This window comes from Cryptosporidium parvum, chromosome 8, assembly GCF_000165345.1.
Source record: "Cryptosporidium parvum Iowa II chromosome 8, whole genome shotgun sequence".
Lineage (NCBI taxonomy): Eukaryota > Apicomplexa > Conoidasida > Eucoccidiorida > Cryptosporidiidae > Cryptosporidium > Cryptosporidium parvum.
Window position 1 is genome coordinate 1,140,601 of NC_006987.1, and position 16,864 is coordinate 1,157,464.

Below are 16,864 nucleotides of genomic sequence, written 5' to 3' on the forward strand. Positions count from 1 at the left end.
TTTCCAGGGTTTAAACTATTCAACCTGGCGCTCAATTTTGCATGCCCTCTTGAAATTAATATACATTTGATAATAATAATAATAATAATAATAATAATAATTACAACAATAAATTCAAAATTTTAATTTAAATGGCTGAAGTTATTGATATAGAGGAATTTTTAAATAGTATTGAAAGAAGAATACAAAAATGTGAAAATATTATTTCTTCAAAAAAAGAAGATTTTAGAAATAATTATGATCAAGGGGTTTCAAATAAATCAAAGGAGAATAATTCATTAACTCCTACTATTCAAAATAGGCTTGCAGTTGGTCAAAATAGTTTAATGGCTAATTTAGAAAATGAAATTCAAGAGCTTGATAAAGTTAAAGATGATCAAAGCTACTCCATTAATTATAAGTTAGATTGTATTGAATCAATAATTAAAAAAATATTTAGTTTAGGACCTTTGGAAAATTGGTTATCTACTTATGAAACAATTAAAGCTTATTTAGAAATGGACTCTGCAGATTTTGAATCATCTGTATTAACTTTAGATTTAAGAAAAGCTTACATCATGGAACATTTTGATGAATTTAATACAATGAAGTCTCAATTAATTGAGTTAGAAAATTTGTTACCATTTTTAAATCAAGAAATAGATATTCAAAGTATTAATGATACTGGGAAAAGATTGAAGGATTTGGAAAATAGATCTAAAAGAATCAGTAATGAAACAAAGTTATTATGGGAAAATCTTGAAAAATTAGTATTTTCATATTCAAATTTCGTCTATAAATATAATATTTTAACTTTAAATCAATAAATCAAATATTTATTCAAATTATATTATTTAACTAGCCAAATTCATCAATATAATAAGATTCTTTTTTAGTACTTTTAATCATACTTTTAAGAATATTAATTCTCTCACTTATATCTTTAGTGTTCGATAATTTACTCATTAGTTGTTCTTTTGTATATAATGGAGTTATTTTTCTTTTATTTGTTGGAGATTTTAATTCAAAATTATTCTTATTCCAATTATTAATCAAATAATTATTAATATCAGCCTTTTCATAGTTATTTTGTCTTTTTATATTTTTATTGAATTTTTGTAAATATTTGTAATAAGAATTATTATCAGATTCAAATTCAGAAGGAATTATTGAATTATTATATTTTGGTGCATGTTCTCTGTAATTGCTGAATTCATATTGATCGTTATTTGAATTGAATCTATTACTAAAAGCACTGGTTGTTTCTCTATAAAGTGAATCATTTTTAGTCCTACGAATAGTTTCTATTGCAGATCTCAAAGCTGAATTCTTTCCATTTGTTCTTAAGGAGGAAGAAAATGAAGAGTAATATGCAGGAAGAGAGCTTGTAGAATAAGAGCCATAATATTGATGATTCCCAGTTTTGGAAGAATCTTTAATAAATCTATAGGTTTTTATTTGATTATGTAATAATTCTGAGTTTGAAATTTTCGAGTTAAAAATGTTAATATTATTATTATGTTTGTCAATTAATGGAGAATTATTCAAATACGATGGAACTCTTAGTTCAGATAATTCTAAAGTTCCACGTGTATTTGGTGAATTAAATTGAATTGTTACGTTATCATAAATATCTTCAATTTTTTGAGACAATTCTTGCTTTTGTTCTTGTTCTTGTTCTTGCTCTTGTTCTTGCTCTTGTTCATTTTCCTGTATCAGTTCCTGTTCTAGTTTTTGTTTTTGTTCTAGTTCCTGAACTTTAACTTGAACTTGACTATTCTCTCTGTTTTCCATTATTTGCTTATAATTTTTATTACTAAATTCAGCCAAGTTACGTAAATTTTCATGTAGATTAAAATTTTCAAGTTTAATTAATTCAACCATTTCTTTAAGACATGATATGACATTAATATTCTCCAAAGTTGATAAATCTTTAATATTATTATAAAATGTGGATCTTAAATGCAATATAATTTCTGATTCAATTTCTTCCAATTTAATAATTAATATATAATCCTTTTCTTTTGCATGATCATCAAAGGTATTACCAAATGGTCTTTTATCAGGAATTTTATCCATATATTCATAATACTTCATTAAATTTAATGAAAATAAATCTTTATATGAAGAGTCTTCGTCAATCATTTCAAGAAAATTCAGTATTGAATACTTTTGATTAATATTATCACGATAATTTAGTATCTTTCCTCTAATAATATCCCATAGAAAATAACCTTCCCAAGGTCCACCCAACTTTGTAGTAAGTTCTATTGGATTAAATGATGTCAATATAATTTTTAAAATATAATTTGATTCATTAATATCATTAATATCTTTATTATCCAAGGATCCTACTTKATCTTCAGAATCTAATAATATTGCTGAAATCGCCCCAGCTTAAWTTNCAATTCCCATTCTGGGAGATTATGTRWAAAAATCTTCTTTACACACTTTNCCCTTCATTTTTTTTTTTCAANTTATACTTCCCAATATATATATATATATATATATTTCTATAATTGTTTGAAACTTGTAATCCATTATTCAAATTATATTTATGTATTTGTTTTAAAATATTATTTGATATAAATTATTTTGATACATGCACGCATTACTTTGCAATAATATAGCTTAAGATTCAGAGAATTTTCAGACTCCACATTTATTTAAAAAAATGCATTAATATATACAATAGCATAAAGATAATGTGAAGTGAAATTTTTTTGAATCTACTTTCTTTTAATTCTATGCAATTACAAAACAACTGGAATTCAAGTATATTGGTATAAGCAATTTTTTCTTTCTAATGATTGCTTAAACTTCTTCTTTACTTTCTTGGGTAATTTGAGTGCATATTTCAATAATTAAATGAATTATTGAAATATGCTAAAGTTAGAACAGGAGGAAAAAAAAAAATTACCAAATTCAAAGTTATTCACTAAAAATTCTTAATATATTTAATTTAAATATTTTTGTTTTGGCGCCAGACTTTGTTTCTACTAATAATAATGTGGGGAATTCCTAGTAAAAAAAAAAAATAATWTATWATAAAATAAAATTTGAATAATAATAATTTTTATATAAAATWAATGATTTTCTATAAGAGTNTTTGATTAAWTTTTATTACATTTCCCTATTAAAACTGGTGTAGATTTTTCTAATTGAATGATTTTTTTTTGTTTTGGTTTAATTTAAAAGATATATATATTTGTGTATCTATTTATAGATTTATTTATAATTTTAATATTTAAATTAATTTATGAGGTTTTTTTTTGTTTTATTAATATAATTTTGATTAAATATTTTAAAATTAATTTTCCAGTTTTAAATTTTCTATTTTCTAGATGTTTTCTGCATGCATTGCATGCATTTTTATATATTTATAATTTTTCGTGTGGACGAAATTTTAAGTTTATATAAAAGTAAAATTTTAAAGAAAAATAATAGAAGATATTTGAGTAATATAATTAAAAAAAAATTGTTTTGATCAAACAAAATAATATTACAATTCATATTAATAAATTCTTTTTTCTTCTTCTTTTTTCTCTTTCTAATTTCTTCTTATTTCTTAATATTATCGATTAAGAAAATACTACATATACATAAGAATTAAAATTGAAATTAAAATGATTGATAATTTGAATTTGAGTTGAGTTAAGGTTTACATTTTATAATTTTCTTAATAAATGGAAAAAGAAAATAATCAGAATAAAAAGAATAGTCGAGTTGAGTTAATAAAAGAAAGAGAAAGAAAGAGAATGGAAGAAAGAAAGAGAGTGAAAGTCGTTATATTTTGAAAATAATTAAATACAAATAATTTAATATTATTTAAAATAATGAAAATGAAAAATAACAACTATCCAAATAAATTTAGATCATTTATTATTGTTATTCATCAAGAATATGGATGTTTACTTTTAAAGTCAACTAAAAAAAGTGAATATGGCATTTTTCAATTACCAGGAGGAAGATTAGATGAGAAAGATTTGATGATTAATATTTCAGAAGCTAATAATAATAATGGTAGAATAAATCCAATACCTGCAGAGAATGATTTTAAAATAGCTGCTGCAAGAGAATTATATGAAGAAACCGGATTAGATTTTAGAAATCGTCTTTATATGTTAAAACCATTGAAATTTGATTTGCCTAATAAATGGAGATTTTTTTACTTGAATATTACTAATTATGAAATAGTTAACCAAAATCAAAATAAAAATTACTATTTTAATATATTCAAAGAAATTTCCCAATACTTTAACTCGATAATATTTAAAACAAAGAATAATAACATTGATGTAAATAATATTATTATAAAACTGTCCAAAGAACATGAAAGTTTCTTGTTTGAAAAAGACTTGGTAAAAGCTTCTCAGCTAGTTAAATCCCATAGCAAAGGTGTATGCTCCAAGGCACTATTACTTTTCCAACAAAATTACCAAATATATACAAATTACTAGTTTTTTTTTTTTTCTTTTTTTTTTCTCCTGTTTCAAATTTTAATTCTAACTTTTCCTCTCAACACATATTATTACAAAAACAATAGGAATTCACTGGAACATTGAAATCAATTCACTAAATATTAAAAGAAAAGATTGTAATTGAATAATAACAAAATCTACCAGCTAAAATAGAACAATTATAAATCATTATATTACTACCATTAAAATATTGATAATCAACTAACTTTCCCAAAAATAATCCCAACTTTATCTAAATAAATTTCCATCATTTTTTCATCAAATTATTCTTATATTCTAAATGCAGTAATTAACTATTATTTATCCACATAAATGTGCGTGCATGCATGATGGCGCTCATGTAAAAAATGACGTGTTAAAAAATAAATCGAATAAAAATAGAAAGTGATAATAGTAGTTTTAGTTGTTGTCTTGATGAAGTAATTTTGAATAAATAGTTGAAGATAATGTGAACTTCACCTTTTTTCTCAAATGTAATAATAATAATAATAATAATAATAATAATAATATAGAAATAATTCTCCAATTATAATTCCCAAGAAACGAGAGAATAATTACTTGGGCTATAAATTAAAGATTCTTATCTGGTAGTGGTGGAGGTGGGAGGTCTATAGCCAAGTCAGAATTTTGATTATTGTTATTACTATCGTCTATAACCTTAACCTTGTTTGGAGGAGAGCTGCTCGCATTAATTGGGATGCCTTTGACTGTTTCTGTAAACCCTCCACTGCTATTGCTACTATTAATGTTAGCAGAACCTGTTCCCTGATTAATAATGTTTCCGTTGCTATTTTCAGTTTTTAAAGCATCGATTGTTCTTTTCTTACTTCCTAATGAAGGAGAAGGTGGGTTGGAGGCAGAAAAGTTTGCTGTAGCATTTGTAGCTGAAGCGGCTGCTGCTGCTGCTACTGCCATTGATGCTGCCATGTTGGCTCCAACGAACATATTAGCTCTTGCTGCCGCTGCCATATTAGGATTAGATACTCCAAAGAAAAGAGGAGCTGAGGCAGCAGCTGCAGCAGCTGCAGCTGCCGCAGAAACAGGATTACCTGGGCCAAATATACCATATGGGTGAGTTGGAGCTGTTGTCTGAACCATAGGGAATGGTAATATTGGTTGTGGATGTCTGAATCCAGCTACAGAGACGGCAGCTGCCGCTGCAGCTGCAGCATATCTGGCTCTAGCAAGAGACACAGCAGCATCATTCATTCTCTGTTGAATTGCTGCTGCTGCTGCACTCATATTTGAAGACGTTGGAATAGAGCACCCAGCAAAAGCTCCAATACCTGATTGGTCCACTCCTCCTCTACCCAAAGCTTGTTTAGAATTTCTTGAATTAGTGGATAGGCCTGCTCCAAGACCAAGATAAGCTGCCATAGTTCCAGAAGGAATTGCTCCGCTATGGCCTTCATGCATTAAAAGACCAGAATTACCAACATTCATTCCCCCGACCCCTGATTGAAGATGAATATTGCCAACTCCTAAAGCATTGGATGACCCTTGAATCTGGCCCATTCCAGTTCCTGGATTTCCATAAACCACGCTTCTTGCAACATTTTGACGACCAATATATGCAGTACCAGAAGGTGTAATAATCTTATGGAGGTTACAAGAAAGAAAACAGTCCCTCAAAAATTCTTCTGCAACTTTTTGAGTGGCTTTTCTGTAACTTTCCCATCCTCCTGTAATCTTTTCAGGGTCTGTCAATTCTGATGGAAAATCTACCTGGAAAGTATTCAAAGTTTGAATAAAGTTATCCAAAACAGCCTGTCTTTTTTCGTATTCTTGCTCTGCTTCATCTGGAAGGAGAGGACAGCTTCTTCTAGTATGCATTCTCCCTGATAAACCACAAAGAGAACAATACGAACGTGTCTGAAATTTAGAGTCCACTCCTCCATTCTTAGAAAGCATAATGAATTCCTCTACTGAAGTAATTTTTGTTCCATCAGCTAATTGTAAAGGTTGACCTGTCTGCACATCAATTTGAGTTACTCCTGAAGGAACTGATACTTTAACCACTTCCAAAGGATAAGGACATCCTGAGACATCATGAAATGGTAAAAGACAATTATCACATAGACGAAGCCATTCACCAGGAGGTCTCATCCAAGGACTCTTTCGTAGTCCTCCAATCTGTTTCTCAAGATCAGGGTCAGCATCACCATTGTTACCACTTGTAGCTGCTGCTAAAATAGCTGCCTCATGTTTAGCATTCTCTTGAATATATTCTTGTTGAAGTTTATATAATAGAGGTGGAAATAATCTTTCAAATCCTTTTCTAATAAGGGATTCTGTAAGCTTCCAAGCAGCTTCAATATTTCTCTTTCTACCTGATAAATATGGACTCGTTCTATTTCCTGAGTTTGGACCAAGATGAGAAAATTGATCCAAATTCTTCTGGCCAGATTTTAATACATCAGATTTAAGTTGCTCATTCATCTTTCTTCTGCGTTGTTGCTCTTCCAAAAGCTGCTGCCTAGAAAGCTTCTTCCTGATCTCCTGTTGTTGAAGTGCTTTACACTTAGAGCAAAGGAAAAGTATCATCGAATCTCTTGATATATTCCATCCTCTTTTGTTTAAGTTCTCAAAGAAACTATCTAAAACTTGGTGTCTTGCATATTCTGGTGGGAAACAATCAATGCAAAATGTTGTAGGGCATTCACTACAATGAATAAGAAGTCCTCCTGCTTGAGTAGCTCTTCTAAAACAAAGACAACATTCATGCCAAGGACAAATCCAAGTCCTAGGAGGTACCTTATCTAATCCCAAACATTGAGACCAATGATACGATTTTGGACATCTGTTACAATTAATTAATCCCATCTTTTTCATATATTCATCAACCTGAGCAATTGAACCAGTAGGTTTATTGTTACTTCCTGTTTGTGAACTAGAATTTGTAGCCAATTCTTTGGAATTAGCTTCTTTTCCAGTATTAGTAGTGCTACTATTATTACTACCACTATTGGAAATATCTCCATAATTTGGTGGTGAACCACAACAACCAGTACCTACAGCTGCTCCTACAGTTGATGAAGATCCTGAACTACCATTATTTCCATTAGAGTTAGCGTTAGTCTTATCCTTATTTCCAGAATTAGAACATTCCAACTTTGCTTGCCCACAACGGAAACAACTCCTTTCATGTTTTAATGTAGGCTTCTTATCTTCATTACTTCTTGACTTCATTTCCCAGTGTAAAGGATTATAAACAGGAGGAGGAGGCTTTCTAGTCCTCTTAGATCTCCATAAGTTATCATCATCACCTCCACTGGTTGTAGGAGAAATATTGATAGATGTAGTATCGTTAGTTTGTACGGTCAAATTATTGAGTGCTGGGTCCAATACTTCATCTGAAGGAGATGTATTAACATTGGACATGGTTTTAGCTGAATTGGATTCATTAATACCACCAGAACCCCCAGCTGCTCCATTTGGGTTATCATCCATCTCATCACAAAGAATATCAGTAATGTCAACTTCTTCATCAGCTTTAAGGGCTACTTGCTCTCCATCCTCTCCAGATAATACATTCTGGATATCATCACCCTTCTCTTCTTCCTCCTTTTGCATAAGTACATCCTCATCAGGAATTGGAACTCTCTTTCTATCCATTAAAGCTTCCAAATCTAATCCAAATAGCTTGGAAGTATCTCCTAAATGCATCAAAGCTCTTCTACCATACCTAATAAGTTTTGTAACTTCTTCAGCTGAGAGTTTTTCTTCAGCAACAAATTGATCATTTTCAAAGACCTTGGAATGTACATCTACAGATTCCGCTTGATTATGGTTATCATCCCTTGCTGAACCTTTAATAATCATCTTATCAAGCTTAAGCTTTTGCTCACGCCCGAAAACCATCCTCTCTTCTACACTCCACTCAGTAACCAATTTCCAAATACAAACATCTCTGGTTTGTCCAATTCTATGAGCTCTATCTACTGCCTGAAGATCAACAAATGGATTCCAATCCTCATCGTACATAACAACGTGATTTGCACTAACCAAGTTGATTCCCAATCCTCCAGCTCTTGTACAAATCAGATAAACCAATACATAATTATCCGGTAGCCCAAACTCTCTAATATCAAGCTCTCTTATTAACTTGTTTGTACTACCATCTAATCTCATATACTGCCACCCTCTCCACAAGCAATAATTCTCCAATTCATCCAAAATTAGTTGAAATTGTGTAAAGATCAATATTTTGTGCATCTTGCACTTTTTGGAGCCTTGATCTAAACATGCATTTGTCGGTACCTGTTGGGTACCATTATTATTATTATTATTATTATTATTATTATCAATACCACTTTCAGCTTTAACTTCACCATTAATATTGTCACTATTATTGTTACGATTGGCATCTATGTCCATTTTGACTATTTCATTTTTCTCAGTTTCAGTCTTTTCAGAGTCCAAATTAGTTTCTGAAACCTCAATCTTGACCTTTTCCTCAGCCTTTTTGGACCATTTGTCATACATATACTGGGAATATATATCTTTGAAATCTGAGTTTTTAAAACTTTCTTCAAATTCATCAGTAACCTGGTAACTATCCTCAAATGAGAGGATTTCATGAATTGTATTATCCTTATTAGCTTTTGAATCCTTATCTTTAGTGCTACTTGAATTGGAAGATCCTCCAGATGATGAGGAATAGGAGCCAGAAGCAGATCCAGGCCCCGATACAGCAGCAGCACCACCTTTGTTTCTCAATTCAAATATTCTCGACTTGATAGATCTTATCTGCTCGCGAGTGTATTTGTCATGACTTTCTTTATAATTGGGAATATATTTACAGTTTTCTCTGTGTAGTTGCATTAAAAGCTTATCCAAGAAAAAAAGCTTTGAGGAACCTTTGACATGTTCCCATCCAAAAGAACTCTTTAGCTTGTAAGCATCATCAGTTACTTCAGCCAATAGATCTGGAGAAGCTTCAGCAAATACACTAAACAGCTTATCAAGTTGAGATCCTCTAGCAACCAGTCCCCTAGGATGAGAACAACAAATCCTCATCTTGATGACTAATCCAAGTAACTTTCTGAAAGATACATCACCATGAACGTTACCCACATCTAAAAGACGTTTGTACCATTGCCAGCCTGAAGGAGAGAGAGGAAGCCATATATCACGAATAATTTTATCTGGTAGTTTAATGACCAAATCCTTGGTACGCCTTAATAACAGTTTTTGCAGTAAATGGTGAAATAACTTTACTCTCTTTGAATCAACTTTAATACCTAAAGCATCCAAATCATCAATACTCTCGTCATCATCAGATCCATGGTTTCCATTTCCACCAGATGATGAACTATTACTGCTATTAGCACTCTTCGTTATATCCTTCATCTGGAATATCTTCTCAAAAATCTCAGAGTCTTGCAAGATATCAGGATATAAAAAGTTCAAAAGAGTAAAAAGCTCTTTAAGAGAATTTTGAAGTGGAGTCCCAGTAAGTAAAACTCTCATAGATCCGCTAACTCTGTCCATTGAGTGCCTTATTCGACCTCCTTCATTCTTAATTCTATGTGCCTCATCCAATACAATGCATTGCCACCTAAAGTTATCAACGAAAAAAGACTCTTCAGTAACAACCGTCTCATAAGTTGTGATATATAAATCATAGAGACCATCTGAAGCAACAGGATCCATCATTGCATGCTCTCTCTCCCATCTACTTCCACAAATCTTTGTTAAAGTTAGACCCGGAGTAAACCTTCGAGCTTCTCTAGCCCAATTACCCACAGTAGATAGAGGAACGACAATCAAATGAGGACCAGTTATTCCCAAAGCCTTTAAACACGCCAAAAATGTCAAAGTCTGTATAGTCTTTCCCAGACCCATCTCATCAGCTAAAATAGCTCCCCCCTTGATTGAAAATGCACATAATAGCCAGTGAACTCCATACCTCTGATAATCTTTCAGCTCTATCCCCTCACTCAAAATCTGCAATGACATTTCTTTTGCCTTTATATGAGCTTCTCGGTACTTTGGCGCGTCCATGAATTCCGGAAAGTCGGCGCCATCATTTGCATGGTGGGAATGGGCGGGATTTTCAGTTTCGGATGAAGAGTCCAATCGGTTGGATTCTGAATAGTCCGCCTCAGAATCTGAGTTTAAGTCAGAAGCGGCATCGTCTTCTAGTATCTTTCTGATCCTCCTTTTCTTTCCTGAAGTTGTGTTTGATGACTGGTTTTGTTGTTGATTAAGATTGGATTTGCGATATGTTTCAGCATTCTTTTTAAGACGTTCTAAAACCTTTCTTGAGACAAATGGGGAAATAGCTTGTCTATTTTCCCAAAGAAAAACATCTCTATTAATGCTTGACTGTTTGATTTGTTTCTTAATACAGTTTTGCCATTGTTGGGAAAGCTTGTATCGTTCAGACTTGTTCATCCTTTTGTGCCTCATATTTTTTAAAGGGTCTTCGCCTCTACAAACGGGGCATTTCCATTTGTCACCATCAAAAGCAAAAACCTCAGTTTCGATACATTTTGGATGGTATGAATAGGTACAAAAGTCGCACCCCAGTAGTTTTCCACCCTTTTGACAAACATAGCAACTATCACTGTTGATATCAGTTTCATCATTGGTCTTCTTAGTACCTCCTAGTGTTCGAACATCTCCTATTTGCTTGTTTTTATGCTTACCTGATCCTGAATCATTGTCACAGTTAGGGCAATACCAAGTTGGAGAGTCAGGTTCTTCTTCTAAACCCAAGCATCCTAAATGAGCAGATTTAGGGCATCCATCGCAATATAACATAACATCACCTGTCTCGTTATCTCTGCATATATAGCAAAAATCTTCGTTATTTTTACAATCAGGGCAACAAAATGAGTCGTCAATTTCCGCATCGCTACCTATCAGGTTACAATTCCGTAGACAGTCAAAGTGAAATACTTTTCCACATTGACTACATCTTAAATCTGTATCACCATCACGGCAGATATCGCAATAACGTCTTAAACCTTTTCCTTGTCTAGCCATTATTGTTAATCCTGAGGTAGATATAAATATGAATAAAAGGCTTCTAGTTTAGATTCTGGATGTATTTGTATAGAATAGAAACTTTAAGTAATCAAAATATATTCATACATATACATATACATATATATATATATATATACATAAATATATATATTTATATATATATATATATATTTATATATATAAATATGGCTACTCTTTCCAAAAAGTTGTATGCCTGTCCAATATTGTAATGTAAATCTTCAGGTCCAAATTACGAGATTCTGCATAAATCTCAGTCCAGAATTAGAGTATAAGCTTTCCAAGATGTTGATTTCCTTTAATTTCTAATATTTTATCGGTACCTTATAGTTTTTTTATCTTGGATCCTCAGTAAATTTTCTCAAACTTGTATATGTAGAACCCCTCAATCAAATACTCATAATAGTATATCATCAAATTATTGAGTTCGACTCCTCCTTTAGTCAGTAAATTAAAAAAAAAGCAACTGAGCTCTTTCTCTTATTTTCTTCTTTTTTATTTACTCTTTGAACATTTTCATATTTTGTGCAAACTATCTACTCAAATAGCAGACATACAGACGTACATACGTATTGACTGTCCAATAATATGTGTAGTTACTTGCTATTCCATCACGCGGCTGTCTGCACCTACCCTCCCTTTTTAATATCTATTATTGAGACATATATGTATCAATAATTTTATTAAAAAAAAACTGAACTTGCTTTTCAGTTTTTTAATTCAACCTTAATTTTTTTATTTAATTAAGATAATCTTATTCAACAAAATTTGATTTTTCTAATGTTTTCAATGTCATGCAATTTACACCCATTTTGCCAATTTTCGCCGGTATACATTTTTTTTTTATCAGACATGTGGGGATTGACACGTGTATTTTTTTTCTAATTGATTTTTTTTTCTTAAACAGTTGTATAATAATTTTATTAAGCTTCATAAATTCGCTTGAAGCCTGATCATCATTCATATAGAACAAGAGATTTTAACTAAGAGAAAATACTAGATATTGGTCAAACTAAATCACTAATCTAACACTTTGATAATAATTAAACGTTAATTTCCACATTGATACTTTATACCATTTTCCGAGCATATTGACAAAAAAAAAATACGTGAAAATTAATTAGTTAAATTTTTTTTTTTCTTGAAATTTAGAAACAAATTATATCTTATTTTAACTAAATATTTTACTTTAATATTAATTAGATAAATCACTTTGCTTATCAATTATTTACTTCAATTCAATAGATTTCAATTTATACCGCCTATCAATTTGGCGCCAAATTGTGGTTATGAATTTATGAATAATATTGCTGTGAAGGCGGGCTAAAAAGGGGGGAGTCAGGTATTTGTTCATTCAGAATAAATAAAAAAATGTATATAATATATATATATATATATTATATACATATGAATTGAAAATGATGGGTACCGTAAATAAATTTGTTGAACAAGTAATACAAAATTTGAATGTATTTATAGTTTAAAAAAGTTAGTATTAAATCATTAATTATTACACAAGTGAGAACATATATAAATATAAATATACTTGGAGATTTAATAATAATAAATTAATATTAAGAAAAGAAGAAGTATTTTGAATATAAAAAGTTCTCCTGTACAAGTACGAGCTCGAAGATATTTTTAATAAGCCTATTTTGTTTCAACTTTTTGTATTATTTGAAGTTCATGTAAAATAATTCTTGGATATATTTTTATATTACTTTTCACTCAAATATTCAATTGGGAATCTATTAGCCTATATCTAATAGCACTCAATACAAATTTGCAATAAATTAAAAGTATAATGCAATTATAACATTAAATTATTAAAGAATTATATTATAAAGATAATTAATAAAGGAGACAAAAATGATCATAAAAAATAATAATAATGGGTATTTTATTGATAACGTTAATAAAATTTGGGAGATCCCTATAAATAGTGAGCATATGGACATTTTAAAGGAAATTCCATGGTTTAAATATCTTACTCTACCAATTGAAAGAAATTGGAATGGTATGAAATTATTCCTTTGGACCAATGATAATTATTATCTTGCACACACAATCTGCATAATATATGCATTTTTCATATACTTTGGACCCAAAATTATGGAGAAACGAAAACCTTTCAAATTGGAAAAACCTTTAAAATATTGGAACTTGTTTTTGGCACTTTTTTCATTTATTGGAACCCTACGTTTAATGCCATATGTTCTAACCAACCTCATTAAGTATGGCTTTGTATCATCCATCTGTTCTCCTCCTATTGCTCCACTAACAAAAGGTCCAGCTGGCTTATGGCTCAGCTTATTTATATATTCTAAATATATTGAATTAATTGATACATTTTTTATTATTGCTAGAAAAAAATCACTTTCTTTTTTACACTGGTTCCATCACCTTACTGTACTCCTTTACACATGGGATGCTTATGTCTGCTGCCAAACTATTGGAGTCTTTTTTTGCGCCATAAACTACTTTGTTCATTCAATTATGTACTTTTACTATTATTTATCCTCTTGTGGTAAGAGACCAAAATGGGGTATGATCATCACAATCTTACAAATTGTACAAATGATTATTGGTACAATTCTAACCACTTCAGGTATGTATTACTCTTATAAACACCCATTTGCCAATGTATTTCCAGTTGAATATCTAAGTCAACCTCTCAAAGTTGGTTGTCACTTTATCAGAACCAACGGTGTTTTTGCCTGCCTTATGTACATCTCCTACTTTGCTTTATTCTTTGACTTCTTTATCAAAAGATATATCACAAAAGGTACACCTCTTGCTGAATGGGTAACTGCCAATAAAAAACCAACTAAGCGCGATTAGTACCCCTGGCCTTATTATATTCAAAATGGCGGGAAAATGTGCATATAAGAGATATATAATATATATGCTTGTATATATTTAAAATCAGGATAAGCAAGTTGTATAAGAATTATCACAACTCTTTGAATTGACTATAATAAGCCTATTCTACATCAGTAATTAAAAAAATGGATAATTCTAATTCAGGAATGAGAAAAGGAAATAACTTATTTAAAGGAAGATAATTAATTATAAAATATTAGAAATTGTTTAGCCTAGTAATTAAGATAATAATGTAAATGGCTATATGATTCTTACATATTTTTGAGCTCTCTTTTTTATTGCTTTAATAATTTTCCTATGATGACTATTCTATAGTTAAGAAACCAACAAACGGAGTATTTGGACCATTTAGTCCACTTGAAATGATCTTATTATAATGTATTGATGACGTGTTGGTTCCAATATTAGAGCTACTTGTGTTATTAGCATTATTAGATTCTAGAGAGTTGCAGGCTATCGCCAAAATCTGTCTATAAGGATGCCAAGACGACGATGTTATTCTACCAGGAACATCGAAACGACTGAGAATCTTTAGTTGAGTATTGTTTAGCATTAATGTGTCATTGGAGTCCTCACCTGGTTTCTTCTTTTCTGAAGAAATTGCTGTTGATATAATCTCGCCAGTATTATTGAATTCTATACTAGTTGCCGCTCCATCTATTCCTCCAAGTGTTGAAATTATTGATTTGGAACGCAAATCCAAAAGTGAAATTGTCTGGTCTTGTCCAAAGCTTGCAATCATATTAGAAAACTCTCTTACAATCACTGAGCTATAAAGATGAGTTTGAATAAGCTCTGATTTGTTTTGATTCAATATATCGTTTGAATTTTCTAAAAAAATAATTTCCAATTTTCCATCATTTCTAGCCATAATCAGATGTTTACTATCTGAACTAAATGTAATATCATTAATTTCTTCTGAAGATCTTTTATGGCTTTGAATATTATATGGAAGTTCTCTTCTTTTTTGCCTTTCATTTACAATATTAGAATCTATATTCATCTTGTTTTCTTCATCATTCTTTAATTTCATAATTGGAATTGGAAGTTGTTTACTATTTGGAAACCTTAAGTCTATTGCATATAAGTTATCAGCTCTATCTCCTGTTACTACAGTTTTATCATCTTTTGACCAAGCTACATTTAGAAAAGAATCATTTGGAATAGTAATTTCAAAATGAGATAATCCAGATCTCAAATCATAAAATTCAATGCAAGGCTTATTCAAAGCAATACAAATCATTTGAAACGGATTCAAACTACTTGGAATAGCTTTGAACCATTGCCCTGGAATGCTTGTTTCTGCTATAAATAATTGAGGATTCATTAATTGTATACTATCTCTTGCACTATAGACAAGCTTATTTCCATCACATGTCCAGTTTATACCGCATACCTTACTCTTCTTCTTTGTATCATGTAATCTTGTAATCTTCACTACTGACTGGTGACCTAAACAATTCTCCAAAATAGAGTAGTCCTGATTAAATGTAGGTAGGACATTTTCTGGAGCTGTTGTTCTTCTTTCTAATACCTTCGATATCATTAAATAGAAACCGGATATATTCTATATAAGTTTATTTACGCAACAAATATGATACCCCCTCTTTATTCTCTTTTTGTTCAATTCGTTTAAAATGTCAATTTTTTTTGTTTTTGTTTTTAATAATTTTGTAATAAACAAAAAGGCGCCAAATCGCCAACTATTATAATATAAATGAATTATCAAATAGAGATGACATAATAAATATTAATAATAGAATTATATAATATTCTAAATGCTAATCAGCATAATGTTTCATTAATTTATCTATTATTGAAACTGACATCTCACTATTAACATCTCCACAGTGTTTATTTATCATCTTTTCTAAATTCAAGTCTATAGCTATTCCAAATTTTTTGGCTCTCTCAAGTCTTTTGGATCTGGAAATTTCACTGCATGGGCCAAAAGTGTGGTCCAAGTCAAAACTATGCAATGTATTTAAAAGTTGTTCATTATCATTAGCACTCTGTACTGGCTTTAAATCTGTAGCTTCCAATTCTGGATTTACTATTGGTCTAACAATACTAGTCTTGAATCCTACTAGTTTTGATTGATTTTCCTTTTCACTTTCTTTTAAGCCTTTGGCTGACCTTTTTCTCTTCTTATTTACATTGGGAGGCATTTTTTTTTTTAAATCTCAAGTTACACTCAATTTCCCAACTTATTTCAATTTCACACGTCTAAAAAAACAATATTCACAAAATTTCAGTCAATAATCACAATTCTTAAAACAAATTAATTCTAAAAGTCTCAGCAATAATAGAATCCTTGTTTCAATTAAAGTAAGAATGTGCTCCAATCTTTACTTCCATTTCATAATACATTTCTATTTTGATACTTTAATTTCATAATACATACTATTAATAATTTAACATCAGCCCGCCAACACGTTTGAGCGCGCAAATATTTACTATTAAACATGTAAAAGATAAACATTTTTTAAATGTGAAAAATACCTAAA

At 30.4% G+C, this 16,864-nt stretch overlaps 7 protein-coding genes across 7 annotated transcripts; 3 read left to right on the forward strand and 4 right to left on the reverse strand.

The window, feature by feature from the left end:
• Positions 1 to 131: 131 nt before the first annotated feature.
• On the forward strand, positions 132 to 806 carry cgd8_4590 (hypothetical protein; the record flags this gene model as incomplete). The annotated part of the gene is made up of 1 exon (XM_627344.1): positions 132 to 806. One exon carries the CDS (start codon positions 132 to 134, stop codon positions 804 to 806), a length of 675 nt encoding a protein of 224 aa, XP_627344.1.
• Positions 807 to 837: 31 nt separating this feature from the next.
• cgd8_4600 (hypothetical protein) lies at positions 838 to 2,124 on the reverse strand (the record flags this gene model as incomplete). The annotated part of the gene is made up of 1 exon (XM_627345.1): positions 838 to 2,124. One exon carries the CDS (start codon positions 2,122 to 2,124, stop codon positions 838 to 840), a length of 1,287 nt encoding a protein of 428 aa, XP_627345.1.
• A 1,691-nt stretch (positions 2,125 to 3,815) lies between these two features.
• cgd8_4610 (hypothetical protein) lies at positions 3,816 to 4,439 on the forward strand (the record flags this gene model as incomplete). Its single annotated transcript, XM_627346.1, has 1 exon — positions 3,816 to 4,439. The coding sequence occupies one exon, from the start codon at positions 3,816 to 3,818 to the stop codon at positions 4,437 to 4,439; it is 624 nt and encodes a 207-aa protein (XP_627346.1).
• A 591-nt stretch (positions 4,440 to 5,030) lies between these two features.
• On the reverse strand, positions 5,031 to 11,453 carry cgd8_4620 (ISWI related chromatinic protein with an apicomplexan specific domain architecture composed of 3x PHD+SNF2 ATpase+2xPHD; the record flags this gene model as incomplete). Its single annotated transcript, XM_627347.1, has 1 exon — positions 5,031 to 11,453. One exon carries the CDS (start codon positions 11,451 to 11,453, stop codon positions 5,031 to 5,033), a length of 6,423 nt encoding a protein of 2,140 aa, XP_627347.1.
• Positions 11,454 to 13,343: 1,890 nt separating this feature from the next.
• On the forward strand, positions 13,344 to 14,315 carry cgd8_4630 (7 pass integral membrane proteinwith FLHWFHH motif shared with fatty-acyl elongase; the record flags this gene model as incomplete). The annotated part of the gene is made up of 1 exon (XM_627348.1): positions 13,344 to 14,315. The coding sequence occupies one exon, from the start codon at positions 13,344 to 13,346 to the stop codon at positions 14,313 to 14,315; it is 972 nt and encodes a 323-aa protein (XP_627348.1).
• Positions 14,316 to 14,661: 346 nt separating this feature from the next.
• On the reverse strand, positions 14,662 to 15,903 carry cgd8_4640 (WD40 repeat; the record flags this gene model as incomplete). Its single annotated transcript, XM_627349.1, has 1 exon — positions 14,662 to 15,903. The coding sequence occupies one exon, from the start codon at positions 15,901 to 15,903 to the stop codon at positions 14,662 to 14,664; it is 1,242 nt and encodes a 413-aa protein (XP_627349.1).
• Positions 15,904 to 16,138: 235 nt separating this feature from the next.
• On the reverse strand, positions 16,139 to 16,525 carry cgd8_4650 (hypothetical protein; the record flags this gene model as incomplete). Its single annotated transcript, XM_627350.1, has 1 exon — positions 16,139 to 16,525. One exon carries the CDS (start codon positions 16,523 to 16,525, stop codon positions 16,139 to 16,141), a length of 387 nt encoding a protein of 128 aa, XP_627350.1.
• Between the last annotated feature and the right edge of the window lie 339 nt (positions 16,526 to 16,864).